Source organism: Lycium barbarum, chromosome 10, assembly GCF_019175385.1.
Source record: "Lycium barbarum isolate Lr01 chromosome 10, ASM1917538v2, whole genome shotgun sequence".
Classification (NCBI taxonomy): domain Eukaryota; kingdom Viridiplantae; phylum Streptophyta; class Magnoliopsida; order Solanales; family Solanaceae; genus Lycium; species Lycium barbarum.
The window spans coordinates 122,604,345-122,629,734 of record NC_083346.1 but is presented as its reverse complement, the minus strand read 5'-3'; the positions used below and the strand labels follow the sequence as shown (position 1 = coordinate 122,629,734).

The window sequence follows — 25,390 nt, the reverse complement described above, 5'->3', positions numbered from 1 at the left end:
AAATGGGGCCGCCCCATCAATGACTATGGCGCCGCCTGCATACTGTACAGTTTAGTCAACGCGGAGAAAAAAAGGAAAACTCCCTAACACAATCTTCAAGATTTCAACTAACACCAACTCAACAACTACCTGTTACTAACATTTAGACATAATAATAAAAGTGAACAAATCAAAGAAGAATAGATCATCTTACCCTTTCTGCAAAACCATAATTCACACACATACTGGCTTCTTCAATCTAGTAAATTATAGCCATACTTTTGAAGAAGCACCAAAGTCAAATTTATAAAACTCCAAAATAGAAACAATTTCCGTTATTCTATACGCGACAAGGGTACTGTAAGTGACAGAGTGGCCTTGTCATAGAGTGACCTTCTTTGTTGCTCCAATTCTATTTTAAAAAAAGTTCCGTTCATCTTGCCAAATTTTAAGTGACAGAGTAGCCTTACTGCCACGATCCACTGAGATTGTAAGTGGCATATTGATCTTGCTTCCACGACCAATTGAGATTCGGCTCTTTGTTGCTTCAATTCATGCTCACCAAAGTTTTGTTCTCCTCGTCAAACATTAAGTGACAGAGTAGTCTTGTTGCCAATATCCACTCAGATTCTAAGTGACAAATTGATTTTTCTACCGCGACCATTGAGATTCAGTTCTTTGTTGCTTCTGTTCAAAAAATTTCAAGTAACAGAGTAGACTTGCTTCCACAAATTACATATATTGTAAGTGATAGGGTAACATTGCTACCACAATCAATTGAGATTCAGTTTTTTGTTGCTCCGATTCGTTTTTCGTTCTCCTAGGTAAAAGTAGGTACAAACCAGTTTACCTACCAAATAAGGAGACGGAAAAGAGAAAAGAATGCAACAAGAACATGCTTGTTTGATTAAAAAACTGCTTATTTCAAGCCATTTTTCTTTTAGGCAACTGTTCTTATTGCTATAATTTCTCTCTGTAATATCTCAAGGGTATGGGATCTTCTTTCTTCTTATTCATTGGTACCCTTTTGTTATCTTGTTTTCTTGTACACTGTGGTCCTCTTTCTTTTCAACCATTAACACCAAATTTCACTGCTACATTTCTCTTGTTCATTGATAATTCTGGTGCTTTCTTGTCATCACCAAATGGAACTTTCAAAGCAGCAATTACAAACATAAAGCCCCAAGAAAGATCCTACTACTTTGTCATCATACACTCTAACTCCCATGTCGTTGTTTGGTCTGCGAATCGAAATTTACCTGTCTCTGATTCAGCTCAGCTTCGCCTATCTGTCGATGGCCTTGCTCTTTTTGATGATTCAGGTGACCCCATTTGGTCAACAAAGCCATTTCATTCACGAAATACTAGTAGTTCTATTACTTCTTTGCAACTTCTTGAATCCGGGAACTTGGTTTTGGTTGATGATTTCAATAATAGTGTGTGGGAAAGTTTTGATTTTCCAATAGATACCGTTGTTGTAGGCCAACGATTACCTGTTAGGAAATCGTTGGTTAGTTCGTTGAAAGATGATGAACTTGCAGAAGGCGACTATGAATTCTTTGTGGCAGACAATGATGCAATGTTAAAGTGGAATGAAATGACTTACTGGAAATTAACCATGGAGACCAAAGTTTTTCGAGATACAAATACTCCGGTGGAGTATATGATGATAGAGAGTAATGGATTGTTTCTTTTGGGGTCTAATGGAACAAAAATAGCAATCCAGTTGGTTTTGGAGGACCTGAAATCTCCTGATTTTAGGATTGCTAAATTGGAAGAAAATGGACATTTTACTGTCAAACGATTTAGTGATGGAAATTGGTTGTCTGAATTTAACACTCCTTCTGATAGTTGTCGGGTTGCTTTCACTTGCAAGAAGCTCGGAGTTTGTGATAGAGGAAGATGTTCTTGTCCACCGGGATTTCGTGTTAGTTCTGAGGAAAATGGTAGTTGTGCTCCAACTGACAGAAATTTAGTAATGCCAGCTTCTTGTAATGCATCTTTGAACGCGAACGTTACTGAATTTGGAAATCGTGTTTCGTACCTGAGGCTGGAGAATGGTATGGACTATTTTGCTAATGATTTTAATGAGGCGAAAATGCATGGTGTTAATTTATCTGTTTGTCAAAATCTTTGCTCTAAGAATTGTTCTTGCTTGGGAGTTTTTCATGATCAGTCCTCAGGGTCATGTTATATGATTGAAAATTTTCTTGGTTCGATTTTGAGGGGCTCAGATTCTGATAGATTGGGATACGTTAAGGTCATTTCTAAACCGTCCTCATTTGATCCGACTGATAACTCAAGTAAAAAGAGTAGATTCCCCGTCGTTGCTATGGTTTTACTTCCTTTATCCGGTGTTCTGTTTATCCTTGTGATTATGGCTGGGATAATATGGTTGATGAGGAGAAAAAAATTGTTGGAAAATTCCGGCAAAGAGTTTGGTGGTGCGGATTCTTATTCTTCTGGTGAGTTCGAGAGTATGTCCATACTGGGATTGCCTGTGAGATTTGATTATGAAGAGATTCGGGTAGCCACGGAATATTTCAGAACTCAAATTGGTTCGGGCGGATTTGGGACAGTATATAAAGGTACTCTTTCTGATGGAGCGGTTATCGCTGTCAAGAAGATGAATTGTCTCGGGGCTCATGGGAAAAAGGAGTTTTGCACGGAGATCGCGATTATTGGGAGAGTTCACCATGTTAATTTGGTTAGTTTGAAAGGATTTTGTGCACATAGGGGAGAAAGGTTTCTGGTGTATGAATATATGAATCAAGGCTCGTTGGATCGTACCCTTTTTGGGAATGGACCTGGCTTAGATTGGCGTACCAGGTTTGAAATCGCGCTTGGAACAGCACGTGGGCTCGCTTATCTGCATGGCGGTTGTGAGCAAAAGATCATACATTGCGATGTTAAGCCAGAAAACATACTCCTCCATGACAACCTGCAGGTAAAAATATCAGATTTCGGGCTCTCCAAGCTTCTGAATCCTGAGCAATCAAGTTGGTTTACCACGATGAGAGGAACTCGAGGCTACTTAGCCCCTGAATGGCTGACTAGCTCAGCCATTACGGAGAAATCAGATGTTTACAGCTACGGAATGGTGTTACTAGAAATAGTACGAGGGAAGAAGAACTCCTCATTCCAACCACCGAATGACACTACTTCTCAAAGCGATAGTAGTGAGAGGAATATGGTTTCTCCATCATCTCTTGGCTCAGCGAATCAACCAATCTACTTCCCATTATTTGCATTGGAAATGCATGAACAGAAAAAGTACCTGGAGCTTGTGGATCCGCGGGTTGTGGGGCGTGCCAAAAGTGAGGAAGTTGAGAAGCTAGTACGCGTGGCTTTGTGTTGTTTGCATCAAGAGCCAACTCTGAGACCAACAATGGCCAATATTGTTGGCATGTTAGAAGGTGTGTTACCTTTGGGTGAGCCAGAGGTTCAATCACTCAATTTTCTGCGATTTTATGGTCGTAGGTTTACTGAAGCATCGACAATCGAGGGGGATCAAGAGGTTAATGTGTTTGAGTTACATCAACAAAACAGGAACATTAGCAGTACTACTAGTAGTTCTTACAATTCATTATCTTATATGTCTTCACAGCAAGTCTCAGGTCCTAGATAACACTAGCAAATCTGTAATTTAGTTCAATATGTTATCCTATACTGCATTGATATAGTTATAATATGCTGTTTGCACCTCTTTTGTGAGGCAGTAAAAAGAGTAGATCTAGAAGTTTGTAATATATTCAATATCTTGTACATATTATAAATTTAAGAGCAGATCTTTTTGTTTATTGGTTACAGAAATTTGCTGGTTTTCATGGGGAATATTTAGATACTTATGACTCCTAATCACATGGGAACTAACTATATGCATCATCTCTGATGATCAAGACTAAGATCGATGTTGTTCGGACTCTTCAAAGTGCCACAGGGTGTGTGTTGGATCTTTCAAAAGTAGTATAATTTTGGAGGACCTGGAGAGGCCGTGCAACATAGATTCAGATAGTTTAGTACTAGAATGTAACATGATTCATGATTACTTCAAGGGGCAAATCTTCCTCGGAGCATAGGATCCTTCTTGTAGAAACTAGTTTCACGAGGCCCGTGCTAAGCCCGGGCCCAACTCCAGATATAAAAAGTAATATTTTAATTAAAGAAATATAATTTATGTTGGTAATAATTAAACTTCAAATAAGTATATTTTCAATATATAAAAGCAAAAATTACATTTCACTCCTTTAATATCTTAACTTTTATTTTGATGAAATTATTTACTTCAAATTAAATGCGGAGCCATAATTTGAAATATATGAGTTTCGAATCCTAATTTTTTAAGTTATTTAGTTTTAAATTAATAATTTATACATATTTAATGAACTTTTAAGACATACAGAATTTGAACCAAAGTGCTACCGAATCCGATCAAATCGGTAGCTGACACTCTAATTTCACCCTACTTCAAACTCATTTTGTGTTTAAAAGATTAATTTTAGTTAACCAAGCCAGAGATTTTAAAGATAACCCGATCTTGACTGATAATATTGTCTTCATTTTCAACATTTTATGGCATCATTTAATAATTTTTAAAACTATCTAAAAATCATTTTTGTACTATTCTTGGTAAACATATATGAGCTCATTAGAGTATTATAAATATAAAGTAAAAGAAATCCCTACATATGAGTAAAAGAATTTTCAGAAATTTTCAAATTTCATAATATAAATATAAAGTAAAAGAAATGCTTACATTTAAAAATCTATAATAAGCAACAAATGAAAAAAGAAGAAAACAAAGAACAACAAGAAGCAAGAATATCTAGCCAAGAAATGACTATTTTTAGGTTAATAGATAAGATCAATAGAAAAGAGCAATAGGAAAAATAAAGTGTAGCGGATGGGGTTGTTCCTCCCTTAACTAGGGATCTCGGGTTCGAGCCTGGGTATGAAAAAATCCTTGGTAGGGAGCGCTTCCCCCGATTGGGCTCTATGCGACACGAATCTGGATTAGGCGAGCTCTAATGCGGATACCAGATATCGGATAGAAAATAAGTAAATAAGGCAGACTGTTCGACAGCTTTTAAAAATATACCATAAGAACCAAAAATAAATTTAACTTTAAAAAATAAGATCAGGACCTAGAAATAGTTAATTGAAAAGTTTGATAATTTCTGGGAAGTTTTGTGAGGACTAAAAAAGCCCTTTTATTGTCGCTGCAATATTATTAGATGCTCCCTCAATTATATAATGCTGAGATGGATGTGCGGGCATACCAGGAGAGATAGGATTCGAAATGAAGTGATTCGGGATAAGGTGGGTGTGGCCCCTGTGGTGGATAAGATGCGGGAAGGGAGGTTGAGGTGGTTCGGCCACGGCAGAGATGCGCTAGTGAGGAGGTGTGAGAGGATGGCTGTGGTGAGCCTGAAGAGAGGGAGGGGTAGGCCAAAGAAGGCCTGGGGAGAGGTGATTCGGCAGGACATGGCGTTACTCCAGCTTACCGAGGACATGACCGATGATAGGAGGGGGTGGAGGTCGAGTATCAGGGTAGAGGGCTAGTGGGGGGCCGCGAGGTTTCCTTTCTCGTATTAGGAGTATTTTTATCCTGCTTCTATGTGTTGGTCTTGTCTATCTTTGTTGTTTTATCATGACTTCGTTGCTCTTGCTATTTCTCATTTTCACATGGTTTTGATTTGCTTGTCCGTATCTGACTCTTTTCCCTCGTTTTCTTTTGAGCCGAGGGTCTTTCGGAAACAACCTCCCTACCTTCCAAGGTGGGGGTAAAGTCTGCGTACACTTTACCCTCCCCAGACCTCACTTTATGGGATCCAACTGGGTATGTTGTTGCTGCTGCTCCCCCCTCAATTATACGAGATATCTTAAGTTTACATTCCGTTATACTCTACACTTTAGGGTCAATCATAGCGGAGGGCGAATCACCCAGTTCATGTAGGAACACTGTTCATGCCAAAGGCAAAGATGTAAAATAAAAAGCAATAAGAAATATTAAGAAAAAATGATGAAAGGTGATGAATTGCATATTTTCAAAGAATAAGAAACATGGACATATGAGCCCGCGTATTTTCTTAACAAAAGATAGATAACACACTTCTTCAACTTCCCTTAATCTACAAGTCATTCCTAACACAATTAAACGAGGAACTAAGCATTAATTATCGTCGTAGAACACGGTAACTACAAATACAACCAAAAAGATTTCCTTTACTGTACATTTGATCAAAATCTTTATGTTCACTCAACTCAACTAGAGAGTGACCAAAAGGAGAAAGAAAAAAGATATACATAGCTTGCCTAGATTGAGCACCCTTGACATAGATAGCAAGAGGAAAAAGGAATAACATAAAATCGGGCATCGCCAACTTCATCAGACCATTCATTCACATTTTACCAATGGCCAAGATCTCCACAAAAACCAGTCATCATATAATCAGCAAACGAGGACGTTCACCGATTCAACTAATTCCGGTCTCTTCTTGTTTCTCACTTGCCCGTCTCCATAAGCTGCCAAAGCATTAAACAGAAACGCAATGACCAATTACCTTATCTTCGTGCTCTTTCCTTGTTCCTTACCCTTCGTCTACTTTAAAGATTCTACTTATAAAATCTCGAAATCTTTTAGAGTAGAGCTTTGGATCAACAGCAGATATGGAAGTGGGATCCACCTGAAATGACTTGTATGCATGTTCTAGCCTTTTGCTGATATCATAATCTTGAAGAATGTCAATGATTCCCAAGCAAAGGATAGTATTATTAGCCCCATCGCCACCCTGTCCGGAAGTTGACTCACTTCCACTCCTTGATATGCACACCGCCCTTGCAGGCACGTTTGCAGCTGAATTTATAGGAGGCTTCCTAAGACATCACAAGAGCCGTGGTTGAAGTCTTTTCACATTCGTAAAAAATTTGAAAATGGTTTTCTTTTCATCTTTCAACTTCATGATTGAAGAATATTGAATTGATAGGAAATGATCAAACACTCATGCAAGAGAATCAATCAAGGTTTAGAAGATTAACACATCATTCAGACACAGAAACCAAATGACTATTTCTTAACTGCACTTAATAAAGGTAGACAGTTTCTATTGGAAACCACATAAGCACAGACAAAGCTCCAAATTACTGAGGAGATAACATAAAGCCCAGCATTCAACGAGTGACCAATAAAGGTTCCAAACTTACCAGTCCTTGCTATCATAAGCAAGACCTTATGTTATATGTCTAGAGGTTATTTGTTTAACCAATCACTTGAACAGTTTGACCATCAAACTGCAAAAAACTTCACATGCACATTCTTACGAGTGTCCAGAGTAGTTCGGCAGTTAAGGAACAAGAGGTTGATTTTAACGGTTCCTTAATTGTTCAAGGATCTTGAATCGGTACATTTTGATGTGCAAATGGTCTTTTTCGGTTCCAAAACTAGCTCGTTGGATTTTGATACTACGAACAAAAGTACGCTTACATGCACAAGAAAGAGAAGTTGATGGCAGATTAATGCAGTAGCCCACAAGAAAACTGTTAGAACACATAGACATATCAAGCACATAGTGAGATTGGAAGCAAAATTAAATGAAATAAAACTTCAAATTGCCGAGGTATCTTTCTCTAAGCATATTTCATATTGTTCTGTTCCGCTGGCCAAGCATGAGAAGAAGAATTAGAAACTACTAGACAAACACTTCTTGGAAATGAAGTGCAGTTTGGTATCAAAAGAGGGGATGCCTACCCAATGTTCAGCATTTCCATACTATTGAATTTCTTTTATTGATTGGAAAATTATAGAGGTAATTCCTTTAAAGTTCGGGAACCGAAAAAGAAAAGCATACTGGACATACCATTCCTCCAGGATTTGTCCCTTATCATGACTCTCTGCATCACATAAGCAAGAATCTAGAGCAGCATCATTGCCTGACAATATATTAGCGAATATTCTCAGGAGTCATGCGACAAAGTTGACCGAAAAGTATATTATAAAGCAGAAAAAAAGATGTAATAATTGCAATATGGATGTACAAAAATTTCCAGAATTGTTACCGGAAGGTGACAAATTCATCTCGCCATTGTTACTATAGTTGCAGAAATGAACACCAATTAAAAGACTGTAATCCATAATGTTCTCAGCTTCCAGAAACTGACAATCTATATCAATTTGCCTGAAAACCAGAATAATAATGTCAGGTTGTTCCCTGAATATAAAGACAACAATAAAAGATAATTAGAACAAAAAGTATGTATCACCTTATAAGCTCTTTAAACCAAGATTGTCGCAATTGAAAGACAAAGTTGAGATCGAGGTCTTTAAACGTGGTAGTCTCATCAGCCTCTCCTCCTGGCTTATCGGTTGTACGGCCATAAGAGGATCCCTTTAAATCAAACCGCTTATGGATCACACGTTCAGAGTAGAACATGTTCCCCATAACAACAAAACGTGTCTGTTTTATACATTGAATAAGAGAATGTAAGAACTCCTAGAAAAATAAGTGCATAAGGAACTATGCATGATCTTCTTCGACAATCCAGATATGATATACCATTAAAGGAATTTCGAAACACACCTTTTGGCATCCAACCATTTTAACACAATGTACACCATAAAACTTCGTCACCAATGAGCTTTTGTACTGACCAACGTGTCGATAATAATTTTGAAGCATTCTAATGAGCACCTGAGAAACATGGAAAATCAGTAAAATCAATCCTATTTTCTACAGCAGCAATGTGTTGCTAAAGAGTAATTAAACGTGTAAGCGTTTTATCAATAAGTACGCCCTATTCGAATAACTAAATAGTTGTATCTCTTCTTTCCTACCCTAAAGTATTAAGCTGCTTGCAGTCACTGACCTTAACTTCGGACTTTTTCAAAGTTTTGATGATAAATCGGTCATCGTGAGTTAGATAGAAGCTGCTGCCACTTTTCCCAGGGGAAGACAGTTCCCTAAGTGCATCATTTCCACAGATAGCTAGCATGTATTCAGCTGGATCTATTCCAAACAATTCCCTAAGCTTCCTAACAACAAAAACGAAAAGGAAACAGCAATTAATACAATCCTGCACTTAGCTCAACCACATACCAGTAGTGCTAATACCGAAAACCAATAATTAGCTAAACAATAACGATAATTCAATCTCTTCCAAACATGGCAAAATTTGGATGATGGAGTTCCACTAAACATACTTGAAAACCACGGGACAGTAGTCCTTCCATTTGAAGTCCAGGACCTGATGAGGCGGTGTGAGTTTGGAACCCTCAGGTGGAAACCTTGTCCAGAACTTCTCATTAGGATCGAAATCCAAATTCTTTACTTCTCGGGTAATTGAGGCATGCTTCTGAGTAGAATATCTGTATATACGCATATAATATGAATACACAACCAACTATATAAGGTTCTTAAAATGCAAACATCATGGCCTAAATGCTGAAAAGAACAACAAAAAGTCGCATTACCTAATACCTAGCTGAAGACTAACAACCAAATCATAATTCTTATGTCCCTTGGTTATTGGTTGCCCAGGCCTCTTCATTTCCACAACTTGAAAGTGGCAAAGATTTTACCTAATTTAGAAATCCCACAGATTTCTAACGACTTGCGTAAACAAACTTCTTGGAACCTCTAAATGGGAAGCTTAATTTGGTAGTAGCTAGCTAAGAATAAAAGTGAATTTGGTAAAATTGAACTTATTCTACTTGTAGTTAAAGAGACGACACTAAAAAAAGGTTTTACATTTGCAAACTAAGAGGGGTTTCACTAGCATTTGAATTGGCCTGCAAGTATCTTCTCCAACTTTGCTAAACTTTTGATTCCTAGCTATAGAGTAAGTTACCCTTTTGAGTAATTAGTTCTCAGGAAGCTGAGGCATGCTTCTGAAAAGAATACCTGTATATATGCGTATATATGAATACACAACCAACTATATAAGGTTCTTAAAATGCAAAAGTCATGGCCTAAATGCTGACGAGAACAATAAAAGGTCGCATTACCTAATGCCTAGCTGAAGACTAAGCACCAAATCATAATTCTTATGTCCCTTGGTTATCGGTTGCCCGGGCTTCTTCATTTCCACAGCTTCAGAGCGGCAAGGACTCTTCCGAAAATCCCCATTTTCATCTCCTTCAGAACTCTCACTCTCTTCATCATCATCATCATCCTCGCCCTCCTCATCATCATTCCTAGGAACAAACATCGACGAAGCCTCCCTATTATCAACAATATCACAAGTAATATCCCCCGCATCCCCATCCGATTCCCATATACAAATCCTCGGTAAATTAACATTCCTTTCGCGCACATTCATCGTCACAGAAGATCTCCTTAATACCTGACCACCACCACCACCACCACCACCAGTACCAGTACTAAATTCTTGTTTCGACGAATTATTATTATTATTACTATCTCCCCATGAACCACTAGTATAACAAGTCCTACCATCAGGCCAACTAAACACACCATTTCCTTTAGGCATTCCATTATCCCAATCACCTTCATATCTTTTCCCATTAGCCCAAATTAAAACACCTTTACCAAACATAACCCCTTTTTTCCATTCACCAATATACTCATTACCATTACCCCAAACATATCTCCCTTCACCATCTTGTAAATTCCATTTCCATAAACCAACATATAAATCACCATTTGCAAATAACTTCTCACCAAATCCATGCTTCCTATCACTATCCCACCATCCTCTATAAGTATCTCCATCAGCCCCAATAAAAGTACCATAACCATCCATTCTACCATCTTTAAAATCACCTTCATAAGTTGCACCTGATGGCCATGAAAATTTACCTTTACCACTAGCTTTACCTCTTCTCCATTCACCTTCATACATACATCCATCACACCATAAATATTTACCGTTACCGTGTGGCACTTTACCCGAAAAAGTACCTGTATATAGATCTCCATTAGGTAACTGCCTTAGCTCCGGCACATTTCCCAAGAACGACAGATCTCCGTCGTCCGTAGGGATAATGCGCCGAGAATTAGCTTGTAATAATAATCTAGACCGATTATTAGCTGATGTAGACAACGCTGAGGGGATGAGAACAACGTCTCCGTTGTTATCTTCATCCAGGTTAGTAGTAGTAGTTTTCTTTGTCATACTACTAACAGTAGTACAAGTATATACACATATACAAAAAATTTAGTGTTGCCTTTTTTTTACTTCACATAGGTAATACTACTGTGTTTGTTGGAGTAGTTGGAACCGACGACATTGCCGGTGTCGGTACCGGAGACTGAGATTTTTGTATGTTATTTTTTTTTTTTCTTTCTCTTTCTTACTTTTGCTTTTTTGAAAATTTTTGGTGGTATTGTTGGGCACTCAGCATAATTCAGCTTTTTAGAATTTTGTTGTCTGAAATGCGTTTCGTTTTTGTTTTATTTGCTTTTTGTTACGTTTTGTATATATATGTAAAAAGTGGAATCCTATAAGGGTCGTTTGGTTTAAGGACTCATTAGTCCCGGGATTATAATCCCGGGACTAATTTATCTCATCTATTGGGATTATTTTATACCATCTTTTAGATGGTATAAAATAATCTCAGTATAAGTGGGTTAAGAAGGTATAAGTTGGGTTATTCCAGCACTAATTTTTATATCATGTTTGGTACAAGGTATAAATTTATTCCAGCACTAATTTATACCTTATACCAAACATGATATAAAAATTAGTGTTGGGATAACCCAACTTATACCTTAAACCAAACGACCCCTAACAGTTTGTTTGGATGGTTGTATCTCATCATAGTATATTGTATTGTTTTGTGTTTTGTGTTATACTGTATTGTAATGCATTGCTTTAATGAGTTTAATGTTTGGATAGATTGTATGTTTTTCGTTATTTAATAATATCACGCATCATCAACTTGAAGAACAAAGCTACAAGAAAAGTAGAAAACGGGATAGAATTATTAATAAAAGGTAGGATAAAAGATAAAATATGATTATTAGATAATATGTAAAGACACAAGAAGAAAAATTTAAGGTAAGACGGGAAAATACCAAATTGGTCGTTACATAAAATTGGGCTTTTCGGTTTTACGTAACGATGAACTCGACGATCTGATAGAATAAAAATTGAGTAACAATTAAAACAAAAATTGCATTTAGCTAACAACACAATTTTATCTAATAGGTAACGCCATCCAAACAAGCCGTAAGAATAATAACAAAAATAAATTATATGATAATAATTAATTAATTTTCTAAATTTAAAAAAAGCAAAAAGAAAAGCAACGACGACTTCATAATGTATGAGTGGGAAGTGGGTGACTAAGGGAAATTGGCGACGTGCACCCATTTCTCATGATTTTGTTATAAAAACATAAATCTTTTGTTAATTATTTTGCTAGATTGTATCATGTTTTTTATAAAGAAAAATGATTAAAGCAGGACTTTTTTTAATTGGGAAATTTGGATGTGTGGAGTAGAGTGAGAAAAATTTGCTAACGGTAAAGATCGGATTAAAAGTGAAATGAAAGGTAGAATTGAGCAATTTCGGAGAGCACATCAGAAAATTCAGGCTCTTTTTTGCAATGATGGTGTTTTTACGGACCAATTTGTAAGCATCTTAATTATTTTACTTGAAAACTTATTACATCGCTCAAGCATCTACATAAATATAAGTTAATTTTGTTCATCAAAGTTTAGATAGATAAGAAAAAATCATCTACTCTGTTATATCTTTATTTTGATTTGGACCATAACCTTCTCCACTTTGTTTACTAGAAGGTCACACCCTTAAATAAATTAACATACATGAGACTATCTAATTTAAAGACTTTTATTTGCTATCCCAAATTTATATTAACTTTTTATTATTCTTGACATATATACGCATATAAATGAAATAATTGCAAAATAATATTGGATGACACCCTTCCTTAATACACATCTCCGCTCCTAAACAGCAAGTAACAATTTTACTAATAAAATACTTCTTCATTTGATATATATTTATTGTACCCTGTGTAGACATCAAACTAAACAAACTATCGTTAATGGATAAAATTGAACATAAGGATGCATATTATTTAGCCATGATTAAGTGATATATATGTATACAAAAGATACATATAATAGTGTATTCTTTGATATAATGTAAATGTTGAGCGCAAATAAATTTTACGCAATTTCAACTCATACTTTGATAGAACATAGAACTTGTTGAGAAATATAGCAGTGAAGTTAATTAAGTAACAAGGGTAGTTTAGTCATTTCACTGTTAGTTAGTTAATTGTGTAATTAGTTAGTTAAAGTCTCGTAGTTAGTTAATTAGTTACTACTCAGTGTATACAGTGTATATAAGGATCACATATCTTGTACTTTCTTTTCATTCTGAATAATATCAATCCCTCTTCTTCTTTCTTCTTCAATATCTCTTCTTCTCTTTCACCCTGTATTAGGGTTCTTCTTCTAATCCATATTATTTCATGGTATCAGAGTCTTAGAGCTCGTAGTCTTGGCTAATCACGGTTCAATTTTATTCCGCACTGTGAATTGAAAATTCACTCACCGTCAATTCAAATCTTGAAATCATTGTTCATCTCTTGTGCTAAATCATTCAATCTTGATAAACAATGAGTGGAAACATGAATGATGGTCTGACCGAGAATCAAGGGAATGGAAATGCAACAACTGCTGGTGGTGTTGCAGAAATTGACTACAACCACACGTTGTTCCTCTCCCTAGCTGATGTTAGTGGCATACAGATAATTTCCTTCCAGTTAACAGGTATCGAAAATTATGGTATCTGGTACAATTCCATGAAAATAGCTTTGTTAGGTCGGAACAAGTTAGGAATTATAGATGGATCTAGTGCTAAAGACAAATTTCCTGTATCTTTAGGGGATAGATGGGAGAGGGTAAATGTCATTGTACTTTCTTAGGTAATGAATTCTGTTTCTAGTAGCATTCTTGGTAGAATTATGTATGCAACATGTGCACAAACTGTGTGGGATGAACTTCATGAGAGGTTTACTAAAGTAGATGGTTCAAGATCATACAATTTACACAAAGAAATTGCCACATTTAGTCAGGGGACTGCATCTGTTTCTGCATATTTTACTAAGTTGAAAACTCTATGGGAAGAGTTTGAAGCAATCATCCCTGCCTCTACTTGTGATTGCCCCAAGTCCAACGATTATATGTTACACCTACAGAAGTTGAAGTTGTTCCAGTTCCTAATGGGGTTAAATGAGTCCTACATGCCAACTAGGAGCCAAATCTTGTTAATGAACCCCTCACCGTCGGTTAATCAAGCCTACTCTATGGTTATAAGTGATGAAAGTCAGAAATCAGTGACTTCTAACTCTGGCATCTTGGGTGCAAATCCTGCTATTGGATAAAATCTCTATGATAATGCTATGCACACAAGGAGTGGGGTACAAGGGTCAGGAGACACAGCTTTGTACTCAAGAAATGGAGGCAATCCAAAGTTCAAGAAGAATTACAACCTACAATGTGAATTCTGCAAGTTGAAAGACCATACCAAAGAGACTTGTTACAACCTTGTAGGGTATCCTGCAGATTTCAAATTTAAGAAAAGGATAGGAGCAAACACTGGATATAATGGGGGCAATAATACTGGATATAATAGAAATAACAGTAGTACTGCACATAATGTTTGTTCTGAGAGTTCCACTTATGGAAGTCACATGATGCATGGTCAAATGCAAGGGGCTGAGAATCAGGTAGTATATGCTCAGGGATAGGAATAGGTTCAAGCATAAATCAACTAAATCACATTCAAAAGAGTCAACTGGAGGCCTGCACTCTCACCAAGGATCAATATCAACATGTGCTCCAGTTGCTAAATAATTCATCAGAATATACTCAATTTGCTAATACAACAGGTATCATTAGTAGGTCATTAACTACTGAGAATAACAATGAATTGACAATCACTACTGCTTTAGCAACTACTGAATCCAACAAAGAGTGGATAGTGGACACTGGTGCCACTAACCACATGGTATCTGATATAAACCTGTTGGATAAGAGTTCTATAAACAAACCTGAGATTTCAGAAAAGGTCTTCTTGCCAAATGGTGACATATCACTAGTTACTCACATAGGAGCTAGTAAACTAACACAATCTATCACCATCACAAATGTGTTTTATTTACCACAATTCAAATTCAATTTGCTGTCTATAGCAAAACTAACTAAGGAGTTGAATTGCTCAGCTTCCTTTTTTCCTGACTTCTTTGTTTTTCAGGAGCTCTACACTGGGAAGGTGAGGGGGATTGGTAGACAAGAAGGAGGTTTATACATACTGCCAAGTCATCAAGCTCATATCTGTTCTCTAATAACAAACAATTTAAATCCTGCATTTGTTTCCATTTCACAAGCTGATATAAGTCTGTGGCATAAAAGATATGGACATGTGTCCTCTACTGTTCTTAAGAAAATTCTGCAAGTTAGTACTGATATTATACATGAAATTCTAAACAAATGTACTATTTGTCCTTGTGCCAAGCAAATAAGATTGAATTTTCCTGTTAGTAGCATAAAGAGTTCTACTGCTTTTGAGTTGGTTCACATGGATATATGGGGGCCTTACAAAGTTCCTACATATGATGGTTATAATTATTTTTTAACCGTAGTTGATGATTTTTCTAGAATGACCTGGATATTTTTACTTAGATTGAAGTCTTATACATGTGTTATTATTCAACAGTTTTTTACTTATGTTAAGACTCAGTTTGACAAAGTAGTTAAAATAGTTAGAACTGACAATGGTATTGAGTTTGTGAATTCAGTATGTAGCAGTTTGTTTAAAACTTTAGGCATTATTCACCAAAGGTCTTGTGCATATTCCCCTCAGCAAAATGGATTTGCTGAGAGGAAACACAGACATATACTTGAAGTAACAAGAGCCATTAGATTTCAGGCAAATATCCCAATAAAATTATGGGGTATATGTGTACAAGCAGCTGTCTATATAATCAATAGGTTGCCCAGTACTGTAATCAGTAACAAAACACCCTATGAGAAACTCTATAATAGAAAGCCATCCTTGGCTCACCTAAGGGTGATAGGTTGCCTATGTTATGCCAAAACTGTACAAGAATAGGATAAGTTGAAACCAAGGTCAAAACCAGCTATTCTCATGGGATATGCTAAGATTCAGAAAGGCTATCTTCTATATGATATTACTGATCACATATTTTTTGTCAACAGAGATGTAATATTCAAAGAGGATGTTTTTCCATTCAGAATGCAGAACCAAAGATGCACACCCTTATTTCCTGTCACAAATGTCCAAATGGATACTGATGGTTCACAAGTATAGCTGATTGAAGAATTTGAACCACAAGTCAATGTGCCACCAACAAGTATGACACAACCACCTACTATATACACAGATGGGGTGACTGAAGCAGACACTCATAATATCAATATAGAAGGACAAGAAGAAATGGAGGAGCAAACTATGCAACTTGAACCAGAAGATCAGGTGGTCCAAGATATACATGTTGGACCAGTTCCAAATAATCAACTTGCTGAAGTTCCACCTATAGATATCATGAATCCTATCATACAACCAGATCAACTTAATGGTAATGAGCATGGGATAACAAGTAGAGCAAGAAGGCCACCAATATGGATGAAGGATTTTGTTTCCTTGAATATTCAGGAAATTCCATATGCAGTGTCCAACTACTTGTGATATAAGAGGTTGACACCTAAGTATCAAGCCTACCTGGCAAATATATCTACTGTAACTGAGCCTAAGACATTTGTTGAGGCTTTAACAGATCCAAGATGGAAAGAGGCAATACAAAATGAAATTGAAGCTTTAGAAAACAACAACACCTGGAAAGTTGTGCCATTGCCATAAGGAAAAAAACCAATTGGGTGTAAGTGGGATATACAAGATAAAGTACAAGTCTACAGGAGAGATTGAAAGGTTTAAAGCAAGACTAGTTGCAAAAGGGTACAGCCAACAAGAAGGTATAGATTACCAAGAAACATTCTCACCAGTTGTGAAAATGAAAAATGTGAGAACTGTGCTTGCATTAGCTGCTAAAAAACAGTGGCATATACACCAAATGAATGTGTTTAATGCCTTTCTTCAAGGTGATCTTTATGATGAAATATACATGGACCTTCCACTGGGATTTAAGAGCCAAGGGGGAAATTATGTATGCAGGCTAATTAAATCTTTATATGGGCTTAAGCAAGCACCAAGGCAGTGGAATGAAAATTTGTGTGAAGCTCTATTGAAATTTAAGTTCAAACAAAGTGAATTGGATCACTCTTTGTTCATAAAAAGAACTGGTAAAGGCATGGCTATTGTCCTAATATATGTTGATGATATGCTCATCACTGGTGATTCTCTGGATATTATTGAAGCAACCAAAAAGGATTTACAACAAGCATTTAAGATGAAGGATCTAGGGGAACTTAAGTACTTCCTAGGGATTGAATTTGCAAGATCTGAGCAAGGAATATTAATGCATCAGAGGAAATATACACTTGAGCTGATCTCTGAAGTTGGATTGAGTGGTGCAAAACCAACAGTTACTCCAATAGACACCAACTGCAAGTTGACCACAAAACAGTATGATGATCATATTAGTGCAACTGAGACTGGTAAAAACCAGAATGGTCATGCCAATGCAACTAAATCTGGTAAGGTACATGATCCTTTAACTGATCAAGGAGCCTATCAAAGAACCATTGAAAAATTACTTTATCTCACCATGACAAGACCAGATATAGCATTTGGAGTACAAACCTTGAGTCAGTTCCTACAGCAGCCAAAAACATCACACATGGAGGCTGCCTTAAGGATTGTAAGGTGTATTAAGAACCAGCCTGGACAAGGGATCTTGTTATCTAGCAAGCCAAATACAACCATTTCTGCATATTGCGATGCTGATTGGGCATCATGCCCTTACTCAAGGAAATATGTATCAGGCTACTTAGTTAAATTTGGAGATTCATTGATATCTTGGAAGTCAAAAAAGCAAGCAACTGTATCCAGAAGTTCAGCAGAGTCTGAATACAGAAGTGCTGCAACAACAGTTACTGAAATCATGTGGCTTCTAGGACTGGTGACAGAACTAGGAATTGAAGTCAAGGAACCTGTTAGCATCTACACTGACAACAAATCTACAATACACATTGCAGCAAATCCAGTGTACCACGAAAGAACTAAACTTATTGAGATCGATTGTCACTTTATAAGAGAGAAGATCACTCAAGACTTAGTAAATACTAAGTATATATCAACACAAGAACAACCGACTGATATTTTAACAAAAGGGCTCAGTAGAGTTCATCATCATTATCTGCATTCCAAGTTAGGAGTTTAAAACATTTTTGCACCTCCTAGCTTAAGGGGGAATGTTGAGAAATATAGCAGTGAAGTTAATTAAGTAACAAGGGTAGTTTAGTCATTTCACTGTTAGTTATTTAATTGTGTAATTAGTTAGTTAAAGTCCCATAGTTAGTTAATTAATTACTACTCAGTGTATACAGTGTATATAAGGATCACATATCTTGTACTTTCTTTTCATTCTGAATAATATCAATCCCTCTTCTTCTTTCTTTTTCAATATCTCTTCTTCTCTTTCACCCTGTATTAGGGCTCTTCTAATCCATATTATTTCATAGAGAACTGTTTTTTGGATACAAAACTTCAAGTGTGCTACTGCAAAATATACATATTTAAATCATGTAGTAATACAATAAGGGGTCGTTTGATCGGAGGGATGAGATAGGATGGATTATTAATTCAATGGAATTGGAATTAATCCTATGTTTGGTTGGTGGGATAATTTTTTTATATCCCCTCCAATCCCATGTAAATGTGATAAAAGGTGGGATTAGTAATCCCACATAAAGGGTGGGATTAGTAATCCCATTTTATCCCACCCAATCCCATCTACATCGGATAACTTATCCTCCTACCAAACGACTCCTAAGTTTAGTGGATATACAAGATGAAAAAGGTTCTTTAGAAATTTCAGTGCCATAGAAAAATGAGGGCCTTTACTTAACCTGATAAAGTATGGATAAGGGGATTTTGATATTCTTTATTCTATGTAGATTGGTTCATTTTTAGAAATTCCTTTTCCTATTAAAGGTTGGTAGTACTAAAATGAAATTTACGTTTTTGGTTCACTCTATATTTAACACCTATTTTAAAAGAGTTTGATTAATTTGAATTTGCTTAGCATAAAACTTATTAAAGGAAAAGCGTTCTATAGTAATTTGCTATAGGTGAAGGAATCATAACTATTTTAATATTCCTTTATTTTCCCTTAGAAGATGGTAGTACTAATAATGAAACTCACTAATGGTAGTACTAATAATGAAACTCACTATCTTAAATCACTCCATAATTTTTGAGGTTTTTTTTTTTTTTTTCTTATTTTTACATTGAGCTTAGTTAGAGAATTATTAGTAGCGCATGAGACTGTCGTATTTAGATTGGAAAAAGAAAAAGTCAAACTTTGCTCCTCTCCACTATTTGAAATTGAGTAGCCTTTTTTCCTTTCCTTTTAGAGATTTTTGGTCTATTTTTTTTTTATACAAAAAATGGGGATAGGGGATTACAAGGTAGTAATCGAACCCTCACCAATAAGATGAAAGCTCGGTAGCCAACCAACTGAGCTGCAGAGCTCTAGCTTAACTAAAGTTAATTCAAAATTACAGTCAGAATTTGAGGAATAAACTTGAACCTTTTTGCTCAAATAATCTGGACACGTGAAGTTCACTCATTTCGACTAGAGTACTCTATTAATGGCAAAGGCAAATATGAAATGATATCCAAAAAGAGTTACCCGAATTGGGTGTTTACAGTAGACTATTTTATTAGTTATGTCATTTAATAGAGTGGCCTAAATGTAAACTAATCAAAGTTAAGTGAAAGAAGTTTGTACAAACACATGTTAATCATATGTTGATTTGGTGTAAACATTCATAACGAGACATAAAACGAATACCAACATGTCGGGCCATTAAGCATATACCAAATTGTTGGTTAGCTTAACCATCGCCAGATTACCCAGTCAAGCCATTGCAACGATTAAGAAGGTCACCACCTGGTCAACTTAACTCTTTATGAAAGCACTCACCGGGTCCCAATTACAAATCATCATATAAGTAATGTACCCCATTCGTCAAATAGCCTCTTAAATACTAAATAAGTAACCCAAAGGCTTGTCGGGATGAGTACATGGAATATATGTATCAGATTATTAGGATAGTGCCTTTTAGAAGGAAGAGCCGTATCATTGAAAATTAAGCTAACCCCCATAAGTAGCAATGATAAAAATACATCTGAATGAAAGGTGAGATTGGAGTTTTGTAAGTCAAGATGTAGTAATGACCAACAAAAATAATAAAGTGAAAAATGTATTTAATGCGATAAATTAGGTATGGTTATGTAGATAAGAGACAAAATGACACAAAGACTATGACTCTATGAGTAACTGTCCCAAAAAAATTAAGAAATCACAAAAGTCAAAGGCTTTTTCTAATTGTGTACCCTAATAACATAATTTTTTGTTAACTTCGTCGTTTATTGAGTAACCAATACTCATTAGTCATGTAACCAATACTCATTAGTCCTTTGTTTGCAAAGTACAATCAATCTACAAGCATGAAAGTTACAATTTATGTCTGTTGTCCTAATATTATCCTTTCTTTGGACTTGTGTCTTTCTATTAGTGTAGGAAATTTTTGCAGTGCACGAGTCATTTTTTGTTATTATAACAAATAACCGAAACTCTTCCGATTCTAAATCTGGAATCAAGTGGGGTATGAGGACGGAGTGAGATATTTTCTAACGTTAGACGGAGAAGAAAAGCATAAGCTGATGAAGTATGAATAGATAAAGACAAGAAATATGATAGTAAACATATTACTGGAACACTTGCCGCGTTGTGATGATGTGAATGTACGTATATTAAAAGCTCATGTGCTAAACGATAACACAAAATGCTAAAAAGGAATACAATAAAGTAAAAAGAAAACAATGAAGTTGAATTCTATTTGGTTAAAGAAAGAGTTGAAGTTAGAATTGATGCAGGGAGTTAGAAAGAAAAAAAGAGTACAGGGAGAGGTTGATGTAAAGATTTAAAAGCAAAAAAGAATGTAGGGTAGAGGTTGATGTAAGGATTTGAAAGCAAAAAGAGTGTAACGCTTATTTTAAAAACGAAATAGGCATGACTATTTTGGATTTTTGTTCACCAAGTTTCGTTCTTGTACTACATGAAATGAAGAATAAAACAACGATAGTTAATCCCGTAATCAAGACAACATTTTTTCCAAGGCCGTGCCAATAAAGTTAGTGGCCTAAAATCAAATTTTAATCTGAGCCCTTAGATATATACACATAAAAAAAATTAGTGTTGTTATTATTTTCATACTTATTGCCTTTTACTTCACATAGTAGTACTAATATTTGTAATAGTGAGCGTTAAGTTAAGTTAATAAGATGTTAGCACGTGTTTTACATTGCCTTGATGTTGTTGTAAAACTTTGTTTAATAATATGGAAATTTAAGTAGTTTATTTTAAAGTTCTAAAATATTTCTCTTAAAAAGTAAATAGTTTTTCTTTATTGATTTTATTATATAAATTTTATACACTTCTTTTTACAATTTCAATATTGTCTAAGAGAAAATAAAATCATAATAAAAGTTTGCTATATTAGATAAAACAAAAAAAGTGTAAGGGAGGACAAAATGCTTAATTTCCATAGCGAGGGACCAAATTTGACAATTTTCAATTATATCAAAAGAAATAAAATATCTGAGTCAGTGGTACAGAGCACAAAACAATGGCTTCTTCTTCATCGCCTTCAAATCTCTTTGCAATTTTTCCAAATTCCCAAATTACCCCTCTATTTCCAATTTTATCTTTTTATTTCAACAACAATTACAGAAAAAAATGCATTTAGATTATCATTAACTTGTTCCTCAGCAAAGCAACAAACTGGACCAGTGAAAAAACGTACATCTCCGATTACTAAAAAGAAAAAGAAGAATGTTTCTAATTTCGAAGGAGAAATAGAAGTTAAAGTCGAAGAAAAAGGAGTACAGTGACTCGAAAGAAAAAAAAAAAACCCCAAAGGGCCAATTGGATTCTTCATAAAACGTGACACTATGCCAATCTTAAATAATTGATTATGAGCCTAATTGGGTGGCTACCCATTTTTTTTTTCTTATAAACTATTTTCAGTTAAAAGCTACTTTTTTAAAGCTAAACCAAACGGGTCAATTTATTTTTTTGGGCTTATTTTAAGCACAAAATGACTTATAAGCTGGTCAGCTAAACACTCAAAAAAGCTGAAAACAGAGCTAAGCCAAACGGGCTCTATATCATTTATAATTTGGAAAAAGGGCCAAATATAGCCCTATACTATCGAAAATAATAAAAATATACCCCTGTACTATCAAACCTCTCTATGATGGCAGTGTTTCTCTGAAAATTTGATGACTATTATAGTGAGGTGTTATTATGTATGTATATTGACATTTAATGTTTAGATCTTATTTAGCTGTTATAAACAAAAGTATACAAATAATTATTTTTTTATACTTTTTTATGTTATAAACGAAAACAATATACTTGTTAATTTTAAAATCTCATTAATTAAAAATTGAAAAGACTAATAAAGTACTGATAAATCCATAACTAGTTGTACCATACCGATAAAGAATTAAAATTTAAGGAACATATGCATTTAAAATTAATTAAGAATTTAAATATTTCAAGTTTGACTTAAAAATTCTACAATTGTAGGCTGTTTCGTAAATTCAATCTCTCAGTGATAATATAAAACTTGAATTGACGAAGAATGTTGTCCAAACTTTCGGCAAAAGGGAATTCATTAACTTTATTTGAAGGTTGTCTAAGAGCTTAATAATTGACTCTTCTATCTCAACCCAAGTATCAGTAGATTGAGGCTTTTCATCAACACTTTCATCGTCACCTTATGTATCCGCTGTCTTTTGTTCTTCCACTCGAATCACTGCAATAATTTCTTCATCGATGTAAGATTCTAGGATTGAAAATGCTGCATCAAGCTCCAAATAAATGATAGTACAGGGGATATATTCTAGGATTGAAAATGCTTCATCCATTTTGGTTGTGTCATGAGATAAGATTTGGACTATAAGTGATAATACACTACCAACATCCTCAACAAGTTCTAAATTTTTACCACTAACATTGGGTTGTCAACTGTGGGTAGAATTTCGATACTTTTTCAACACGATATTTGAGTATGACTGTTATAGAGAGTGGTTTTATAAAGAGTGTATCGCTATAATTAATGTCACTGTTGTTATAGATAGAATGTTGTTATAGAGAAATAAAATATAACATGAAAAATCAGTTTCGAAAAAAATTAAACTGTTATAGTGAAATGTTATTATAATGAATGTCAATTATAGAGAGGTTTGACCGTATTAGACAAAACAAAAAAGTCTAAGGGAAGACAAAATGCTGAATTGCCATAGTTAGGGACCAAATTTGACAATTTTCAATTAGGAACCTGTTTGGATGGATTTAATAAACAGCTTATAAGCCAAAAAAATAAGTTGGGGTAGACTAATTTTTTTTTTTTTTTTTGCTTATAAGCTGCTTTAGATAAACTAAGTCAAACGGGCCCAATTATTTTTGTGGGCTTATTTTATGCACAAAATGACTTTAAACTAGCCAACCGAACACTCAAAAAAGCTGAAAACAGCTTATAAGCAACTTATAAGCCAATCCAAACGGGCTCTAGATCAAAATTCTCTTTTTAGCCCTCCTAACTATGCCTGGCAACCGGTTCCAACCGGAACCGGTTATGGAACCGGTTAAGGAACCGGCCGGTTCCGGTTTACCGGTTTTAAACCTCAAACCGGAACCGGTCCGGTTTGAAGTGGTTAAAATCTATTTTTTTTTTGTTTTTTGTATTATATATATATATTATAGTATTTATTTGTATATTGTAGCTATATTTTCATATGTTATACAACTTTATAATTAAAGTTTAAATATTTACTGACTAACAGCAAGTCAGCAATACAGAATAGTGTTTTTCGTATACATATATATGTATAACTTACATATACTTATATACTAAATATATGTATACATATCTACTATATCTACTATATATATACTCTATATACTTATATATATATATAACTTAATATATATACTATATATACATATCTACTATATATACTATATATACTTAATATATTTGTACTATATACTCTATATACTTATATATATGTATAACTTAATATATATACATACTATACATACTTATATATATGTACTATATACTATATATACTTATATATATATATATACATATCTACTATATATACTATATATACTTAATATATATACTATATATACTTATATACTATATATACTTATATATGTGTATAACTTAATATATATACTATATATACTTATATATATGTACTATATACTATATATACTTACTTATATACTTTTTATTTTTTTTTTATTTTTTACCGGTTTAACCGGTCCGGTTCCGATTTTACCGGTTTAACCGGTTCCGGTTTCCAAAATATTGGAACCGAACCGGTAAACCATTAAACGGTTAACCGGAATCGGTTAACCGGTTCTACCGGTTCCGGTTTAACCGGTTCGGTTACCGGTTAAAACCGGTAATGGCAAACCGGTTGCCAGGTCTACTCCTAACTTAACAAAGAAATAAAATATCTTGAGTCATTGTTACAGAGCACAAAACAATGGCTTCTTCATCGCCTTCAAATCTCTCTGCAACTTTTCCAAATTCCCAAATTACCCCTCTATTTCCAATTCCATTTTTTTTTTTATTTCAACAACAATTACAGAAAAAATGCATTTAGATTATCATTATCTTGTTCCTCAGCAAAGCAACAAACTGGACCAGTGAAAAAACGTACATCTCAAAATACTAAAAAGAAAAAGAAGAATGTGACATATGCCATCTAAATAACTGATTTATATCATTTATTTTTAGGAAAATTGCCATATATTGCCCTGTACTGTCAAAAATAGTTTAAACATACCCCTCATTATACTTTCGATCTAAATATAACTCTCTCGTATTTGGATTGAAAGTATAACGTGAGGGAGAGGTATATTTGGACCAAAAATATAATGGAAAGAATATATTTAAATTGAAAGTATAACGAGAGGGGTATGTTTGGATAAAAAATAGCAAGAAGGATATATGAATTTTAAAGTATAACACTAGGGTATATTTGGATCGAAAATATAACGGGAAGGATATATTTAGATTAAAATTATAAAGAGGAGTACATTTAAACTATTTTTAATAGTATGGGGGTATATTTGACCCTTTCTCTGTTTATTATTTATATTTATTATTTATGTTGTCCTATA

At 34.8% G+C, this 25,390-nt stretch overlaps 2 protein-coding genes across 2 annotated transcripts; one reads left to right on the top strand and one right to left on the bottom strand.

The window, feature by feature from the left end:
- Positions 1-970: 970 nt before the first annotated feature.
- On the top strand, positions 971-3,607 carry LOC132613436 (G-type lectin S-receptor-like serine/threonine-protein kinase At5g35370). Its single transcript, XM_060327458.1, has one exon. It carries the CDS (start codon positions 971-973, stop codon positions 3,605-3,607), a length of 2,637 nt encoding a protein of 878 aa, XP_060183441.1.
- A 2,416-nt stretch (positions 3,608-6,023) lies between these two features.
- LOC132614273 (phosphatidylinositol 4-phosphate 5-kinase 1-like) lies at positions 6,024-11,385 on the bottom strand. The gene is made up of 8 exons (XM_060328688.1): positions 9,980-11,385; positions 9,176-9,340; positions 8,842-9,007; positions 8,556-8,666; positions 8,239-8,432; positions 8,035-8,153; positions 7,836-7,908; positions 6,024-6,855 (listed from the first exon to the last, which is right to left on the bottom strand). Exons 1-8 carry the CDS (start codon positions 11,107-11,109, stop codon positions 6,570-6,572), a joined length of 2,244 nt encoding a protein of 747 aa, XP_060184671.1. The 5' UTR covers positions 11,110-11,385; the 3' UTR covers positions 6,024-6,569.
- Positions 11,386-25,390: the final 14,005 nt, after the last annotated feature.